Below are 19,356 nucleotides of genomic sequence, written 5' to 3'. Positions count from 1 at the left end.
GGGAAGACATGCAGCAAAGGGGAGGTTGAATTCAAACCTGGGCCGGCAGCCACTCGGCATATGGTTGCCTTCTCATCCCACTGAGCTAAACTGGCACCTGCAATCAGTGTTGGGAAGGTTACTTTTAAAATGTATTCCATTACAGAATACAGAATACATGCCCTAAAATGTATTCTGTAACGTATTCCGTTACGTTACTCAATGACAGTAACGTATTCTGAATACTTTGGATTACTTAATATATTATCATGCTTTTTACAACAACGTGAATGTACTATTGCTGTGTGATTTATTACTATTACTGAAGGTCCGCGACTCCGAACTGTAGTAAAGGGACCTCTGACTAATACGGCGGCTCGTAGCCGAAAAATAGCTTTACTTTGTTGTGTGGGTCAACTCTGCTTGCCAGAGACAGAGAGGCGTTGAAAGGCTGCTCCAACGGAACTTGTTAATTTCGGAGGAAAACACGAACACGGTGTACAGTCGAGTCTTAATAGCTTACTTACAACTGGGCTCGTCAGGCACTCTTCTTGGCTGCAGTGGTTATTATTATATTTACATGCTTCCAGCTCCCGTTTTTCCTCGATGACAACTCCTACCTTTCCACTCCCCTTTTTCTCCCTCCTCGCGCTCACAGACCCATAACGTGTATGGCAGTCCATTCTCCCTGCAACACGGACTACACTGCCCACGATGCTACATTCTTTAGAGCTATGCTTGTAGCATTCTGCCTGTTAGCTTAGCACAACAACAACAACGAAAAGGCGCTCTCTCACCCAGGAAACACACAGTCGCAGAGAGAGAGAGAGCGTCGCCCTGTAACCATGGCAACTGTAATGCTGCCGCCTGGAACAACAGAACGTAGCTGTCAAACAAAACCCAAACAGTCCTGACCCGCGACAAAATGAAACAGGAAAGTACCGCAGTGTAATCCATTTATTTCAACAAAGTAACTGTATTCTGAATACCACCTTTTTAAACGGTAACTGTAACGGAATACAGTTACTCATATTTTGTATTCTAAATACGTAACGGCGGTACATGTATTCCGTTACTCCCCAACACTGCCTGCAATATATTCATTCTACACTATTTGGTGTATAATTTACATAATTGTGGCGTGATTGAGAAACAATGATTATTATATCATTATTATATCTAATCTAGTGTATTTTGTAGAGTACAGTCTCATGGTATACATTACACAACTATTGCTGTCCTTTTTTCACATTCTTTCATTTACTTTATGAACAGTTTGTTTATTGTCCTTCCTGTGCTTTTGGCTGTGGCTCCTCTTCTGTTTGAGTTGGTGGGACGCCCTCTAAGAAGGTACAGAAGTACTTTGGTGTGTTTAAGTCAGGTTTCCTTAACAGCAAGTAGCATTTTGGAAAGTAGTAGGCTGCCAGCAGTCCAAAGTTGCTTGCTAGGCTGAAATAAACATGGACAATTGACCTGTTCTTGTTATTATCTCTGTTGTTGTCTACGTAGATAGGAATAAAGATCACCCAAATGACACAGTAGATCAGGGTGGAAAAGGTGATGTCCCTGGCTAGATTATACTGATGAAGAGGCTTCACTGCCATGAAGGTGCACATGAACGATGCAAGGGCCATTGCATAATTGAAACCTTGCATTAAGGCAAATCCAATCAAAGGTGAAACAGGACACGAGAGGAATGATTCTACAAAGTCTATTGTCATATTTGCCACATATCCAGACAACGAAGGTCCTTGAACAAACCAGCCACAGAGACCAGCCTGCACAGCGCAGCAGATCAGCACAAACAGCCAGCTCACAGGGCCTCTTAACAAATGCAGATGAGAGGCAGCCATCTCTGGGAACTCTGTCACATAGAGTATCTGTTTGAAAAGAAAGGTTGGGTTCTAAGCATGCGTAAGATCTTATGGAAAGGCCTAAAATAATGTAATAAAGTTAGACATATTTAACCAACAAATGAGATTCTTATAGATCAATAGTTCATTCATGTCAGCTGTTTGCTTCAAAGTTGAATACTGCTGCAATTAAGGTACAAAATTAAAAGTACAATAGAAACTGTCTCTAATTACACACGATGTCTCTAATTGGATGTGCCATAAGCAATAATCAAAATATTTTTTAAAACAAACTTAAAAAAGGCGGGAAAGCTGAGAGAAGAATTAAAGCACTGCATGCTTTCTATCTGCTTTTTCTGTAACTGATTCTGAAGTTTCTGCACAATGCCATCGTGGGGCAGTGTTTCACCATTCTTAACTCACCTGTAGTGAGATGGACAGGATAACGGAGAGGGTGACAGTTTGGAAAATGGAAGTGAAGGGCAGCTGAAGACGGCAGACCACATCCCCTGGCTCCCCCAGGAAGAGCAGCAGACTAAGATTGGCTCCCATCAGGCCGAGCACAGCCACAAAACTCAAGGGTCCCCCTGAGGCCGTTACCAGGGGGGTTCCTCGGTGCATCAGGAACACGATACCCACTGACCCCTGACATACCAAAAGCACGGTACCAACCAGCATCATTATCACAGCATCCTGACTGCCCCAGGTAAAAAACTTAAAGATGGGGTCAGTGCAGTTCGTGCTGCGATGCTGGGACCACTGGCGGTAAGGACAGTTAGTACACTGGGTGTCGTCTATGACCGAGAAAGCACAAAAAATTTGGTTCCATTAAAAACGAAAAATCAACCAACCAAACAAACAACATACACACACCATTTAGGGATCCTGTCACACATCAGTGACGTTATGGATTATGCTGATTTGCAGATAAAGACAAGAAAATGATACAACTTTCTCATTTGTGTTTTTAATCTAGTATTACAGGTCATTGATTTAGCTAAATACTGCAAAGAAGATGCATTAATTGCCTGAATACAGTGAGTCTTGAAGGTCTCCTTTCAGCACAAAAAAGGTTCAAATATAATGTCTGCACATCTACTGAATACTATTTTAACTCTGTGATTATCACAGATTAAAACTAGTTGCCGCATTTTAATTGTGAATTTTTACAGGTGCAACAGGTAGATTTTGTATTTATTAGGACAGTGAAAGGCTCTTTATGTTTACCTGTTTTTATTCTATTTTAAATGAATCTGTTGACATTTATATGCTTAGATATGAGCAAGAATCTTGAATTTTGAAATGAAAATGAATTTAATCCATTCTGGAATAAGGCTGTCACATAGCAACATATTAAAGAAGCGTACCGTTGTGGATTCTAGATGCACTGAATATCTTGACAAGGAAGCAAATAAGCAACATCAGATATCTGAGACTACCACATTACCCTTATTTGCCTGGTAGGTGCCTGCCAAACAGTCAATACAGTCAAAACAGCAGGAGTAGACGCCTTTGACTCTGTGGACCTGGCCTTTGCCACACATTGCTGAACAGGTGGAGTCGGGAACCTGCAAAGTTTGTGGTAAAGATGAAAATCCAAGATCTCAAACTGGATCGTGACCTGGATATTAAAGTTTTTACATAAGTTGTACATATTTTTCTGAGTTACAACAATTACCTGATTAGTGTCCCACTGAAAGAGGGACTTATTGAAGAACAGCTTTTGTTCAGTAAATTCTCCCACATTTCTAAAGTCCACTTGAGATGAGTTTGTCCAGATCCACTGAATCACACCATATCCTATGTTCGGGTCACCATATTGGTCAAACTCTATATGTGTGCCATTTATGTTAACAGAAGTGTTCCTTAAAGCCTCAGACAGCTGTAAAAAATGTAATTTAACTCATTTTGTTATTGTTGATAAGCTTGATTTTAAATACAACGGTCTATAAATTAGAAAAAATAAATCACCTTCCAGGGATAGATTTTTCTTCCAGATCCCCACTTACAGGCAGTTGAATTGCATTCTAGCAGGTTATGCAGTGCCTGTGCTACACTGTAAACAGCAGCATACACACTGAAACTTAATGTCTGCACTGCAGGTGCTTCCACTATGCTAATGTTGTCTAGTGACAAATTCCAGCATTGTGGGCAGCGATAGTTTGGATTCTCAGGATTTGTGGCTGGAGTGGATGTCTTTGCCCGCTCTTCACTGAGTTTCTTGAAGAGCTCCATTGCATAATTGGTGAACAGGCCGAGGGTGTCTGTTTTGTCAACAAATCCAATGATTGTGCCAACTGTTTCAATGTTGGGCAGGGAAGTCACTCGAGCATCGATGGCCCAGCTTGTGGTGCCGATCCATACAGCTGTTAAATTACTCCTGATAACCTGGAAAAAATTAAACGATTGACTGGTACTGAACAAACTCCATGCACTAATAGAAATTAATACAGTTCTTAGCTGCTTTAATTCTCTGTTTCACCAACCTCTCTAAAAAAGATTTCACTTTGCTCTGGAAGAGAAAACACCACTACCACTCCAACATTGGTTATTTGGATATTGTTTATGATGGTTTTGATTGTTGGTTCGGGGTCAGTGTACACTGGAATCAGGCCCTGATAGGCCACACAGACAGATGTTTTTTCTACCAATTTGGTGAACATCTGCACACCTCGTCGCCCATATGCCTCATCACTGCCCACAATTGCCACCCAGTTCCAGCCAAATTCCTGTATTAGCTGTATCATGACATCCACTTGCCATTTGTCACTGGCCACCGTACGAAAGAATGACGGGTAGAGAAGTTTATCACTGAACCTGTCACTGGTGGCCCCATAGCTAATCTGGTGTGAAAATTAAAAACAGAAAATCAGAGATAACTCTAATCACTATTGACATGTAAGACCTAATATATCATTTTCAAGGTAAAAACAAAACAAAAAAACAATTATCTAAAGATCAGGCAATAAAAGAACAAGTTAATTTTTCTGTGATATAACCTGGCACAAATCCTTTGATCGACTTGTAAGAGTTACTTTTACATTTGAAACATTTATTGTCAGATCTTTGCATTAATAGAAACTATGCTGCAAATCTTAAGATGTATGTGTATTCAAACCTGTGGCATCAAAAAGAATCCCAGGAGTTTTCCAATGACTGACACCATTTCTGAGCCAAGAGGACCAATCACTGCAACTGTACTGGTCTCATAGTCGGTGTAATTACACTGCACAGGTAGTTCTTGGTCGGATTTTTCATTGAGGAAAGACAGAGTAGGGTTTATAATAATTAAAGATTTTGTGCAAGTGTCATAGATTTCATAACCTAACTTGATGCCTGGGAGGAGAGTCTGATTTCCGTTGATTTCATCCACTGTGTATTTCATGGCTATAGCAAGTCCCAGTCCAAACTTATTTACACTGTTTACCCACAAGCAGAAAACAGTAAATATTGTGGTAAGTCAGGGTTAGCATACACGATTAGAGTCTCATGTTATTATTAAGGGTTGTTCACAACCATCCTTACCTTTCACATCTTATCTGGTTGGGCTCTGTTATGTCACTGAGGCTGCTGGTGACATCGTTAATGGGAAAGAGCCCTCCGAGCATAATGTCCCCAGACAAACTGAAGAGGCTGGTAGAAATGTTGTTGACCCATTCAGGCAAACTCTCACTGCAGCTCAGTGTAAAGAAACAGCACAAAACCAGCAGAGCGAAACATGAAGCCATGACACTGATAAGCAAGCGAATGAAGCCACAGCAATGACAGCAGCGTATTTTTATGTCAGTGCATCATGTAGGTGGTTTTATGCAAATTCACCTGTGTTCTCACACAGACATATTTAAAACCTCTATGGTTTTCTGAGAAAAAAGATTCACTTTGCACTTTTGTGTGTTTGTGTGTATGTCTGCAGTGTTCATCTTTCCGGAGTATTTTCATAGAATTTGTTTGTGGTTTGAAATTTGTTTGTCTTTGGAATAATTATCTATCATGAGTATCATGATTCCTGGTTTGGATCTTTGAGTTTTGAGTTGCTTTGGACTTTTAGGGCTCCCATTAAGAGATTTCTATTCTCTCTGCTGTTCTAGTGTTTTTTAATTTTTGCTTTTTTTTTTTTTTAGATTTCATAATCATTCTGGTATTCTAGAGTTCTTGTGGTATTTGAGTTTGGGTAGTATTTATTAAATTTAGGATTCTTATTTGAATTTCTTTAATATTCTAAAAGTGAGACTTATTTCTTGTGCTATTGCTGAACTCTGTTTTTATTTCAAGGTTTTCTGTTACACTTTTTTACTGTTGTATTGTGTGAGTTCTGGTTTTTATGGATCTCTTGATGCATGCTCAATCATCCGGGGAAGTACATCTCCAAAAGTTTGATTCTGTTCATCTGGACGTGGCGTTTTCAGTGGGAGAAACGTTTCGTCACTCATCCAACTGACTTCTTCAGTCTTAGCTGACTGCAGGTTTCCCCAATCTTATAAACAGTACATTTGCATAATGACTGAAACCAGCCCACTGAAGGAACAATGGGCATCATAATTATGCAAATTCTCATGTGTATTTCCCACAGTGTTTGACTGCCTCTTCTTTCCTCTTTCAGTGTTTATGTCTTCCTTACCTCCGTCTTCGTTTTCATGTAAGACTTCTTACAGTCATATTTCCTGTTTTACTTTAATGGTAGGTAGTTGGTAGGTGGTTGCTTTTATGTTGAGTTTACCTTCCTTTCAGTTTCCTCTTAGTCTGCACCTGTGGTTCATTCTCCCAGCTATCCTGTATCCTTAATCGGTCTTGTTTGTGTACATACTGCAGTCATCCTTGTGTCCAATGCCATGTTGTCTGTTATGCTCCCCTTTTATTTGAAAAGGTCTGGGACTTTTTGTTAAGTATTCTGCCTGCAGTGTTCTGAATTTTGGTTATCCCCTCTTCAATCCACATACAAACAATGACACTTAAACAATCTCACACATTAAATTCCATTATGCCTCCTTGCTAAGACGCTATTAAACCAAAACCTTGTATCTTGAGTGTTTTTGATTAACTTTTCAGTTTTTTCAACCCCTGAAAACGTGACTATCCAGAGCTGGGTCTAGTAAGCACATTGTTTTGAAATATCATGTCATATATTTCCCTCACTGTTGGCTTGGTATGTTTATTTGCATGCAATGTTGCTCATCCACAAGGCAAATTAAATATTTCCTCCCAAGATATTTGCATAAACCTTCAGCAGACTTACAAAGTAAGCTCCTTTTAAATGTCCATTTAAACACATTTTAAATCAGCTTTGAAGTTTTTTTTCTTTTTTGCCTTCTTTTACTATTACAGGAAATCTTTGGTAACAGGGGTTTGAAAAAACACAAGCCATTGTTTTTTATCATAAGGTATCTCATAGAAAACTTATAACTACTTACAAGTACGAAATTAAAAGGTGTAAATCAGAAAAGCAATATTTGATAATTAAACGCATTGAACACCACAGCCATAATTTTAGTTGTTAAGCTGATATCTATTACAACATCATTCAAGAATTCAAATTACACTATGGGCCTACAGAAAGATGGGCATTGCGTGACTACCAAAACTAGCAATTAGGACATGGAATGTTATCTCTCTTGTGGGGAAGGAGGCCTGGTTAGTGCTTAAGGTTGAGAGTTACCGGCTAGATATAGTCGGGCTCACCTCAAAGCACAGCTTAGGCACTGGAATCAGAGGGTTTGTTCCCAGCACCTTTGGGTCAGGGAATGTGCCCTGTCTGTCATCTGCGCTTATGCACTGAACAACGTTCAGAGTACCCAGCCTTCTTGGAGTCCATTGGGTGGTTGAGGGTGCTCTGGGAACACCTGGCAGAGGCCCTGGTCTGAGAGATCTTCAACTCACACCTCCGGCAGAGCTTCAAGAGCATTCCAAGGGAGACTGGGAACACTGAGGCTTTCTTGGTTGACACGCCTCTACAATGTTGTGTAGAGATGGTGGACTGAAGCATGTGTTCTAACTGCCATGGATAAGCAGTCACATGATATCACACATTGAAGGGATTACAAAATGTAGTATAATACACAAATATATGTTTCTAATAAATATATTGAGAATATTAATATAGATAATGACAATTAGTTTTCCTTGGTCAGTGATACAGATGGAAGCTTGAGTGTGAGAAGTGTTTAGGCTAAGTTAGAGCTGGGCGATATGAGATTTTTTCATATCACGATATGTTTTTTTCATTTCAGTCGATAACGATATCTATCACGATATAAGCCAAATAACTATATTTGTAAGATTTAAATGTGCCGTTGCTCACAAGTAAAATGTGAAATAATCAGCAGCTTGTTTTGATTTAAATATTTATTTCTCATAATAAGTTCAACAGGGTAGATGTACTTAAGGAACATGAGACTTTTTCAGATAAATAAAGGCAAATATTGCAAACTACACAAAAGGCAGCCGCTAAAGCGTTTAAGTTTCAAAATAGAACAAACGAAACAGACTAAATTGTCAATTCCACTTAGAAACAAAATATTAATTCTAAAAATAAATCTTAGTTTGTTTTACAGAAGAATAGACAAAACTGACTAACTTTTGTCAATATCAAATAAACTGAGAACTAAAAGGAAATTCTCAATCTCTCCTTGTTGTATAGCTTAGCTTTTCAAACAGTTTTAACAGTTACTTTAGTCTGACAAAAGCCGAATGACGAATTAGCGCTTCCAGTCAGAGACTGAGGCTACGTCCACACGTACACGGGTATTTTTGAAAACGGAGATTTTCCGTTTTCGTTTTAAAAAATAATCCCGTCCACACATAAAGGCAGAAATGAAGGAAAACGCTGCTATGAACATGCCAAAGCAGCAGGTGGCGCTAGATTCCTAACCGTGCAGAAATGTTGGCCAATCAGAAGTCTAGAAGCCTCGGTGGGAAAAAGTAAACAAAGCTGGGGCATAGAAGCAGAACCGAGTCGTATGTGTGGACGGACAGTAACTGTGTGTATATGTAAGCATTTAAACACTGCAGAGAGTAGAATTAACAGTAACAGTATTGTAGAAATTCATTTCACCGAAACAATAACGTGGCGCACAGTGTGACGCATGCACCAGTTTATTGTATTTCCAGACTTGCTTTCGGCACAATTTACAGTGCACGCTACTCTGTTTTTTGTCAGACTTGAAATAGCCGAAATACCTTCACACTACGGAACTTCTATGGCTCTTCCGTTCGACAATCTCTCCGGCATTGGAACCATCATCTGTTTTCTCTTCGGTCACGCTCGGTTGATTTTTCTAGTCGGCACACTCATTTCCTCCATTACGCGCTGGCTCCATTACCCGCTGGCTGCTTCCCAAACAAACACACGTGCAGCTTGGCACTTGTGCTGTACGTAACAAGTCACACGACGTGACGCTGCGGCTGTGATTGGTTCGGCTCTGGGCTACTTAATTTGGATTGGCTGACCTTTTTTTTTTTTTTTTTTTTTTTTTTTTTTTTTTTAATAGGACAAGAGCGGCGAGGTCTATCGCGATAGCTTAATTTCTCTATCGAGTAAAAGTTATATCGCGATACATATCGTTATCGTTCTATCGCCCAGCTCTAGGCTAAGTACAACTCAGCATTGCAAATCATGTGGATATATGTTTGAAAATTATGGCCTCAAAGCTTTTCTTGCCTGTGGCACCTGGAAGCGGTTGGATACACACTTACTCACCTGTGTGCACTCTGATGTCACTGCAGAGTTCCTCAGTTTCTCCCTCTGTGGTCTTAAAGATTTGCTTCTCATGCACCCCTAACCCCCCCCCCCCCCACACACACACACACACACACACACACACACACACACACACACACAATATGGCAGCTTTATTTAGTAATAAATAGCTCTCAGGTTTTGTACTGAGCATGTCAAATATTTTTGACTAGTATTTTAATGTATTTAAGATGAAAATACACTGCAAGTACAATAGTGTACAACACATTCTATATTATTTATGAAGTTCACACCACAAGTATTAATGCAAAAAAGAAAAAAAAGACGGAACCAGTTTCACAACAATAAATTTACAATCTGTCTTTACCAGAGAAAAGATTAAACCCAAACTTAGTCAGTGTATCAAGATTTTGATAATTTAATGTGTATTACTCTGAGGCAGAATTGTGTACATAACAATTTTACTTTTAGATAACTTGAGAGTATTTTTAAAGAGAAAAGCAATTATTATATTTTTAAATGATAAACATTGTAGGTTAAAAATCCAGTGTTAGAGATAAAAAACTGTCACAGTACAGTATGTCTAATTGCTTCATTATTTTCATCCAGTTCATGAAACTGCAGTAACACAAACAAAAGAAATATAGAAAAAAAATTCTTGAATAAAATAGTTTACAGGTACAAATCTATTTTAAACTCTTTTGCAGACTACACATTATTATATAAATGCAATGCACTTTCTGTGTTATTTGCTATATGTATTACGTGATTGTAGAGTAATTCAGAAACAACTATTTTTATAATATTATCTAGTTTCTTTTGTGGTGTACTGAACTATGCTGCAAATTACTCAATCATTCCTATCCTCATAGAAAGCAAAAGCTATGGAATTTTGAGATTCTTTGATTTTCTTAATAAGAAGCTCAGTTGTTTTATTGTCCTTCCTGTGCTTTTGGCTGTTGCTCTTCTTGAGTTTGAGTTGGTGGGACGCCCTCTAAGAAGGTACAGAAGTACTTTGCTGTGTTTAATTCAGGTTTCTTTAACAAGAAGTAACATTTTGGAAAGTAGTAGGCTGCCAGCAGTCCAAAGTTGCTTGCTAGGCTGAAATAAACATGGACAATTGACCGGATCTTGTTATTATCACTGTTGTTGCCTACGTAGATTGGAATAAAGATCACCCAAATGACACAGTAAATCAGGGTGGAAAAGGTGATGTCTCTGGCTAAGTTATACTGATGAAGAGGCTCCACTGCTATGAAGGTGCATATGAATGATGCAAGGGCCATTGCACCATTGAAAACTTGCATTAAAGCAAATCCAGTCAAAGATGAAACAGGACACGAGAGGAAGAATTCTACAAAGTCTATTGTCATATTTGCCACATATTCAGACAATGAAGGTCCTTCTTGAACAAACCAGCCACAGAAACCAGCCTGCACAGCGCAGCAGATCAGCACAAACAGCCAGCTCACAGGGCCTCTTAACAAATGCAGGTGAGAGGCAGCCATCTCTGGGAACTCTGTCACGCAAATTATCTGTTAAAAAAAGAAGAAGTTATCATCCTGATTATATCTTTATTTTTTATTTTTCTTATATTACATTATGTGTTTTGTCCAAAAGCGCTTGTGCTTTTATGCGCTTTCACTAAAAACAACTTCTGAATTTTTTTGAGAAATCTAAAGTAGATTACACTTGTATGCCTCCACAAACCTGTCAAGTTACAGTTTACGCTGAAAATAAGGTAAAAATTCTAAAATGTGGAAACACTGCAATGAAGATGAAGCTGAGCATCAAGCCAAATGGTTACAACTGCCTCATAGATATTAGACAGAAAAATGTTTTTGCAAAATACTGAGCCGTAGCAGTTAAATTGACCTTTGACCTTTTATATGTAAAATGCCACCTTTTTACAATTTATGATTGTTTTTTGCTGTTGGTGTATTATTTGTAAAGTTCTTACTGAAATCCCTTTTCTTGACACCACACACTGATCATGACTGATGTTTTTACTATGTTTTACACAATTTTGTGGGGTTTTATTTAAACTGCATGTATTAAATTGAAAATGTAGATTTTCTTTTATTGATGGGAGTATATACATATTAATAGCTCTTGAACGGTTTTGTTTCTGTGTCATGCTATATATCTGGTCTGTCTTGCAAAAGTAAACGTTCCTTGAAAACTGGCCAATAAATACATGTGATATCTCTAATTTGTGTAAGTATGTGTCAGTAGCAATTATCAAATTAAAGTTAGAAACAAAAATTATTGAAGACTGGAAAGCTTAGGGAAGACAGAAAAATTAACACACTGCATACCTTCTATCTGTATTTTATCGAGCATGTTCTTTAACTGATTCTGCCATTTCTGCACACTGCCATTGTGGGGCAGTATTTCACCAGTATTAACTCACCTGTAGTGAGATGGACAGGATAACGGAGAGGGTGACAGTCTGGAAAATGGAAGTGAAGGGCAGCTGAAGACGGCAGACCACATCCCTGGGCTCCCCCAGGAAGAGCAGCAGACTGAGACATGCTCCCATCAGGCCGAGCACAGCCACAAAACTCAAGGGTCCCCCCGAGGCCGTTACCAGGGGGGTTCCTCGGTGCATCAGGAACATGACACCCACCGACCCCTGACATATCAGCAGCAGCACACCAACCAGCATCATTATCACAGCATCCTCGCTGTCCCAGGTGAAAAACTTAAAGATGGGGTCAGTGCAGTTCGTGCTGCGATGCTGGGACCACTGACCGTTGGGACATTTAGTACACTGGGTGTCGTCTATGATTGGGAAAGCACAAAAATATGGCTAAATTAAAAAGCAAAATAAAACATCACAACAGTACACACACGCACCATTTAGAGATCCTATCTTGCACAGGCTACATGTGTGACTTACTTCATTTTTATGCCTTCTTACACAGAAAGAGATAAGAAAATCATTCCCCTGATTTGAAGAGGAGAAATGTATTGCCCTAATTAACAAAACCTAATGATTTGGAAAGGGACACATCTGTCTATATAAGGTTCCATAGTTGCAGTGTATGTGAGAGCAACAACCATGCCTAAAACACTTCACTGATCAGGCCTGAAGGGTAGACTCGCAAGAGAGAAGCCACTCCACAAGAATAAGCACATAGCAGCCTGCCTGGAGTTTCTCAAAAAGGTACTTGAAGGACTCTCAGACCACGAGAAACAAAATTCTCTGGTCTGATAAAACAAAGATTGAACTGTTTGACATTAATTCCAAGTGTCATGTCTGGAGGCAACCAGTGCTCTGGACCTCTGATTCATCAGGTTCAAGTTCATCTTCCAAAAGAACAACAACCTTAAGCACACAGGCATCATAACAAAGGAGTGGGTTCGGGACCGCTCTGAATATCCTTAATTGGCCTAGCCAAAGCCCACACTTGAATCCAATTGAATATTTCTGGAGAGGTCTGAAAATGGCTGTGCAATTACACTCTCCATCAAACTCGATGGAGTTTCAGAGGTTCTGCAAGGAAGAATGGGAGAAACTGCCCAAAACCAGGAATGCCAAGAATGTAGCATCATAGTCAAAAAGACTAGAGGCTGTAATTGCTACCAAAGGTGCTTTAATAAAGTATTGAGAAAAGGCTGTGAACACTTATTTACAGTTTATATGTTTTATTTTTAGAAAAACTTATATTTATTTTGTAGAATTAAGACATAGAATTTTTTTCACTTTGCCAACATGAAGTATTATGTGTGAACTCTTGAGGTGAAAATGAATTTAATCCATTCTGGAATAAGGCTGTCACATAACACTGTGGATTCTTACTGGTTGCTCTGTATGAGCATGAATCTCATCTGAGACAACATCACCTTCATTTGCCTGGTAGGTGCCTGCCAAACAGTCGATGCAGTCAAAACAGCAGGAATAGAAACCCTTGACTCTGAGGACCTGGCCTCTGTCACATTTTGCTGAACAGGTGGACACAGGAATCTGTGAAGGTTGCGGTACAAAATTTAAGATCTTAAAATAGATCATGAACTGGACATGAAAGCTTTTACATGCTAGAAGTTGTGAAGATTTTTCTGAGTTACAAGCGTTACCTGTTTAGTGTGCCACTGAAAGAGGGACTTGTTGAGGAACAGCTTTTGTTCAGTATATTCTCCCACATTTCTAAAGTCCACTTGAGATGAGTTTGTCCAGATCCACTGAATCATATTGTATCCTATGTTCGGATTGCCATCATTGTCAAAGTCTAGACGTGTGCCATTTATGTTAACAGAAGTGTTCTTTAAAACCTGCAAGAGCTGCAAAATGCAATTATTGTTGTTACTGATAAGCTCGATTCCAAACTTTGTATAGTGTCTCATATATCTGTGAAGGTTCTCAGTCATCCAGGTCATCGTAGTCAAAGGAGCTTGCAAAGAAAAGCGTCTGGACTTCTTTAAGTTGCTTGAAGACGTTTCACCTCTCATCCGAGAAGCTTCTTCAGTTCTAAGGTCAAATGGTGGAGAGTCCCAGATATAAACCTAGTGGGAGTGACCCCCACAGAGGGACAAAAGGACCCCCTGATGATCCTCTAATCACCTGAGCCAAGGTGTGAAATTGGGTGTGGGACCCAATCAGCCAGAGTTTCGGGTGTGTTCATTGTGAAACCTGGCCCCACCTTGTCATGCGAATTCCTGAGGTCAGATGGCCCAGGATGTGAGTGGGCGTTAAGGTGTCTGGGAAGGGATCTCAAAACTGGATTATAGATGGCAGAGAGTTGGTGTCGTAAACCCCCGCCTCTGTTCAAAGATGGTCGCTCACAGTGGACATAGATGGCTTCTTTCACTCCTCTTTCAAACCATCTATCCTCTCTGTCCAAAATGTGAACATTGGCATCCTCGAAAGAGTGTCCTTTATCCTTAAGATGCAGATGGACTGCTGAGTCTTGTCCTGTGGAGGTGCTCTTCTGTGTTGTGCCATGCGCTTGTGAAGTGGCTGTTTGGTCTCTCCAATGTAGAGGTCTGGGCATTCCTCACTGCACTGTACAGCATACACCACGTTGTTAAGTTTGTGTTTTGGCGTTTTGTCTTTCGGGTGAACCAGTTTCTGTCTGAGTGTGTTGCTGGGTCTGAAATACACTGGGATGTCATGCTTGGAGAAAACTCTCCTGAGTTTTTCTGATACATAGGGGATGACAATGTTGTTGCGTCTGTCCTTCTTATCCTCCTTCGCTGGTGGATAAGAAGGACACCAGCGAAGTCCTTCTTATCCGCTCAGGTGACACTGAGCGAAGGAGGCTCAGTGTCACCTGAGCCTCCTTCGCTGGCTCAGGTGACACCAGCGAAGGAGGATAAGAAGGACAGACGCAACAACATTGTCATCCCCTATGTATCAGAAAAACTCAGGAGAGTTTTCTCCAAGCATGACATCCCAGTGTATTTCAGACCCAGCAACACACTCAGACAGAAACTGGTTCACCCAAAAGACATCCCCGACCATCTTTGAACAGAGGCGGGGGTTTACGACACCAACTCTCTGCCATCTATAATCCAGTTTTGAGATCCCTTCCCAGACGCCTTAACGCCCACTCACATCCTGGGCCATCTGACCTCAGGAATTCGCATGACAAGGTGGGGCCAGGTTTCACAATGAACACACCCGAAACTCTGGCTGATTGGGTCCCACACCCAATTTCACACCTTGGCTCAGGTGATTAGAGGATCATCAGGGGGTCCTTTTGTCCCTCTGTGGGGGTCACTCCCACTAGGTTTATATCTGGGACTCTCCACCATTTGACCTTAGAACTGAAGAAGCTTCTCGGATGAGAGGTGAAACGTCTTCAAGCAACTTAAAGAAGTCCAGACGCTTTTCTTTGCAAGCTCCTTTGACAGTGTCTCATATAGTAGAAAAATAAAAGAAATCACCTTCCAGGGATAGATTTTGCTTCCAGATCCCCACTTACAGGCAGTTGAATTGCACTCCAGCAGGTTATGCAGTGCCTGTGCTACACTGTAAACAGCAGCATACACACTGAAAGCTGATTTCTGGACTGCAGGTGCTTCCACTATGCTAATGTTGTCTAGTGACAAATTCCAGCATTGTGGGCAGCGATTGTTTGGATTGTTTTGACTGTCAGGATTTGTGGTTGGAGTGGATGTCTTTGTCCGCTCTTCACTGAGTTTCTTGAAAAGCTCCATTGCATAATCTTTGAACAGGCCGAGGGTGTCTGTTTTGTCAACAAATCCAATGATTGTGCCAACTGTTTCAATGTTGGGCAGAGAAGTCACTCGAGTATGTATTGCCCAACTTGTGCTGCCGATCCACACAGCTGTTAAATTACTCCTGATAACCTGGAATAAATTGCATTGGTTGACTGGTACTGAACAAACTGTCCATTAGCAGAAAATAATACATTTGTGAATCACTTTAAATCTCTGTTTCACTAACCTCTCTAAAAAAGTATTCAGCTTTCTCTGCGAGAGAAAACACCACTACCACTCTGACATTGGTCGTTTGGATATCATTTATGATGGTTTCTATCGCTGGTTCGGGGTCAGTGTACACTGGAATCAGGCCCTGATAGGCCACACAGATAGATGTGTTTACTGTCATTTTAGTGAACATCTGCACACCTCGTTGCCCGTACTCCTCGTCGCTGCCCACAATTGCAACCCAGTTCCAGCCAAACTCCTGTATTAGCTTTATCATGACATCCACTTGCCATTTATCACTTGGCACAGTACGAAAGAATGACGGGTAGAGAAGTTTATCACTGAACATGTCGCTGGTGGCCCCATAGCTAATCTGGTGTGAAAATTAAAAACAGAAACGATTTACTTTTACATTTAAAATATTTTTGCAAGTCTCAAATTTGTAAATCAAGAGAAAAAAATCTGATAACTACAAAATGTATGTGTATTCAAACCTGTGGTAGCATAAAAAATCCCAGGAGTTTTCCAATAACTGACACCATTTCTGATTCAAAAGGACCAATAACTGCAACTATACTGGGCTCATGGTCAGTGTAATTACACCGCACAGGTAGTTCTTGGCTGGATTTTTCAGTTAGGAGAGACAGAGTAGGGTTTATAATTACTGAAGATTGTCTGCATGTGTCATAGATTTCATAACCTAACTTGATGCCAGGGAGGAGAGTCTGATTTCCGTTGATTTCATCCACTGCGTATTTCATTGATATAGCAAGTCCCAGTACAACATTATTTGCACTGTTCAGCAGCAAGCAGAAAACAGTAGAAGTCATTGTAAGTCAGGGTTAGTTATTTTGAATCTCATGTTGTTAAGAAAGCGTTGTTCATAACCATCCTTACCTTTCACATCTTATCTGGTTGGGCTCTGTTATGTCACTGAGGCTGCTGGTGACATCATTAATGGGAAAGAGCCCTCCGAGCATAATGTCCCCAGACAAACTGAAGAGGTTGGTCGAAATGTTGCTGACCCATTCAGGCAAACTCTCACTGCAGCTCAGTGTAAAGAAACAGCACAAAACCAGCAGAGTGAGACATGAAGCCATGACGCCAATAAGAGGGAGACTGAAGCCACAGCAATAAGAGCAGAGTGCTTATGTCAGTGTTTCGGAAATTATTGTTTTATACAAATTCACCTGGAAGTCCTCATCATGCCTTCCCTCACTTGCCCAACCAAACCTGACACATTAGCAAAAGCAAATGCAAATCATACACATAACAAATCAAATTTGAATACAAGTGAACCTTTTGACATGATTAATCTATTTTTTCCAATCATACCAAAACGATTTTTTAATTTGAAATATCGTGGGAGCAAGAAATGATGCAGTCTCCTATACCTTAATGTTTTTCACATGGTTAGGATAATGTATTTATAACATTTTGCTCGAGCAACGACTCGCTTTTCACAATGTGTAGAGATATGTTTGCTTATGCTGTTCCAGTGGTGTTATCTAACCAGGGTAATTTCCTGAAATTTGTTGATATTTGTTTGTGGTGTGAAATTTGTTTCTCTTTTGTCTAACTATATCTCATAAGTGTCATGATTCGTGGTTTCTCGTGTTTGAGTTGTGTTGGAGTATGTGGGTTCTCATTATGTGTTTTCTGTTTATTCTCCCTTTTATTCTACTAAATTGAGGACAGATGATACTGTGGTGGAGTTTGGTCTACGGCTCTTCTGCAGAGGAAGAGTGGTGCAGAGGAAGGGTGGTGCAATAGGTTCAAAAGCTCAAGAGTGGAAATCCCTGTAAATAAAAGATCACTTGCCTGCAATGCTGTCTGTGTGTCTTGGTGGGGTCCCAGAACTGGTGTGTTTCACAGTTGGGCAGAAATCCAGCCAAGGAATGTTGGAGACATAGCCTGACTTATTGCTGGTGCATATGGTGGTGAAAGTTGTAGCACTGTCAGCAAGAGCAGGCGGCAATATGGCAAGTGCAACTGGAGAAGCTGTAGTACCAGGCTGAGCGCCTGAGGCAGGTTATGTAGAGACTGGTTCCTCACTGGTGCCTCTGCTACACTCTCCGTGACTGATGCTGAGGCTGGACTGGATGGGGGTGGAGACCATCCTCAGGCCATCATAGAGTTCAAAGTGAAAGCAAAGGAATGCCACAGCACATTCAGGAGTGGGCAGTGTTGCTACAGGGGGAAGGCCCAGATGGTGGCACTGAGCCTGCTGCCAGTGTTGCGAGGGCGCTTTGCCGAAGTCTCCAAGGTAAGTGAAATTCAATACATCCTGGACCCGAGACCAAAGCTACACACATTGGGGAGTTTATCAAGGGATAATATGCTCTATTGCTCTATACATAGATAATTTACTATATTTCTTTATTGTTGTCTTTTTTTGTCCTTAACCCTGTCCTCCCAGGTCTTTCTCATTACATCCAGTGGACCTCTGATTGATGGACAAATAGCAAGTCAGAAGATCAAAGGTTTTCAAACACTCTTCAATCATATAATAAATGACAGCAAAATAAGAATCAACAGCCATGGCCACAACCCATACACTCAGTTCTGCTGCTCAACCCACAAAAGCATTTTCCTTGTGGCAGCAGTTAAGTAGAAATAAACAGGCTTTCCAAGAGTATAACATTTATTGGCACAGATCATTGTTACAACAAAAAAATAATCAAACAAATGTACTTTTTGTGCCAAGTTTATATGAAACCATACCGTAGTGGTTCACAGCCAAGAATGAAAGATGGGGATGAAAATTAGCACCTCCAAGTCTGAGGCCATGGTTCTCAGCCAGAAAAGGGTGGAGTGCTCACTCCAGGTCACGGACAAGTTGCTAAGTTACTGATATTGTTACACTACTGATATTATTACTCCTGCTCTGCCTGCAGCCCCTAATTCTTCAAATGAAGATTGTGAAAAAAAAACATAAACATAAAGGTAAAAAACACTAACATAAAGGTAAATAGTGAAGGAGGAGCCAAGATGCTAATTTTCAAATGTTTATTTCATGCTAGCGTTGAAATCATGGTTCAGACTGAGGCAATAATTTCAGGGAGAGCCAAGGCCAACATAACAAACAAAACATTCCTGATATGAAAATAAAAGAAATTGACCTAACTCCAAAGAAAACAATAAAAAAAAAGAAAAAAACTATACAACCTATAACCATAACCTACCTAACAACCAGTGTTGGGGAGTAACGGAATACATGTACCGCCGTTACGTATTTAAAATACAAAATATGAGTAACTGTATTCCGTTACAGTTACCGTTTAAAAAGGTGGTATTTAGAATACAGTTACTTTGTTGAAATAAATGGATTACACTGCGGTACTTTCCTGTTTCATTTTGTCGCGGGTCAGGACTGTTTGGGTTTTGTTTGACAGCTACGTTCTGTTGTTCCAGGCGGCAGCGTTACGGTTGCCA

The 19,356-nt window shown here is 40.3% G+C and overlaps 2 protein-coding genes across 2 annotated transcripts; both read right to left on the bottom strand.

Annotated features, from left to right (window-relative positions):
- Positions 1 to 396: 396 nt before the first annotated feature.
- Positions 397 to 8,419, bottom strand: LOC308402324 (taste receptor type 1 member 3-like). Its single transcript, XM_080891069.1, has 8 exons — positions 5,358 to 8,419; positions 4,951 to 5,251; positions 4,319 to 4,675; positions 3,804 to 4,220; positions 3,511 to 3,714; positions 3,280 to 3,400; positions 2,256 to 2,626; positions 397 to 1,859 (listed from the first exon to the last, which is right to left on the bottom strand). The coding sequence occupies exons 1-8, from the start codon at positions 5,558 to 5,560 to the stop codon at positions 1,260 to 1,262; spliced, it is 2,574 nt and encodes an 857-aa protein (XP_080747195.1). The 5' UTR covers positions 5,561 to 8,419; the 3' UTR covers positions 397 to 1,259.
- A 1,665-nt stretch (positions 8,420 to 10,084) lies between these two features.
- On the bottom strand, positions 10,085 to 17,021 carry LOC308402325 (taste receptor type 1 member 3-like; the record flags this gene model as incomplete). The annotated part of the gene is made up of 8 exons (XM_080891070.1): positions 10,085 to 11,060; positions 11,939 to 12,309; positions 13,375 to 13,495; positions 13,606 to 13,809; positions 15,415 to 15,840; positions 15,938 to 16,294; positions 16,416 to 16,716; positions 16,819 to 17,021. 8 exons carry the CDS (start codon positions 17,019 to 17,021, stop codon positions 10,458 to 10,460), a joined length of 2,586 nt encoding a protein of 861 aa, XP_080747196.1. The 3' UTR covers positions 10,085 to 10,457.
- Positions 17,022 to 19,356: the final 2,335 nt, after the last annotated feature.

This window comes from Rhamphochromis sp. 'chilingali' (assembly GCF_963969265.1).
Source record: "Rhamphochromis sp. 'chilingali' genome assembly, chromosome: 9".
Classification (NCBI taxonomy): domain Eukaryota; kingdom Metazoa; phylum Chordata; class Actinopteri; order Cichliformes; family Cichlidae; genus Rhamphochromis; species Rhamphochromis sp. 'chilingali'.
This window is presented reverse-complemented; position numbering and strand designations above follow the sequence as displayed.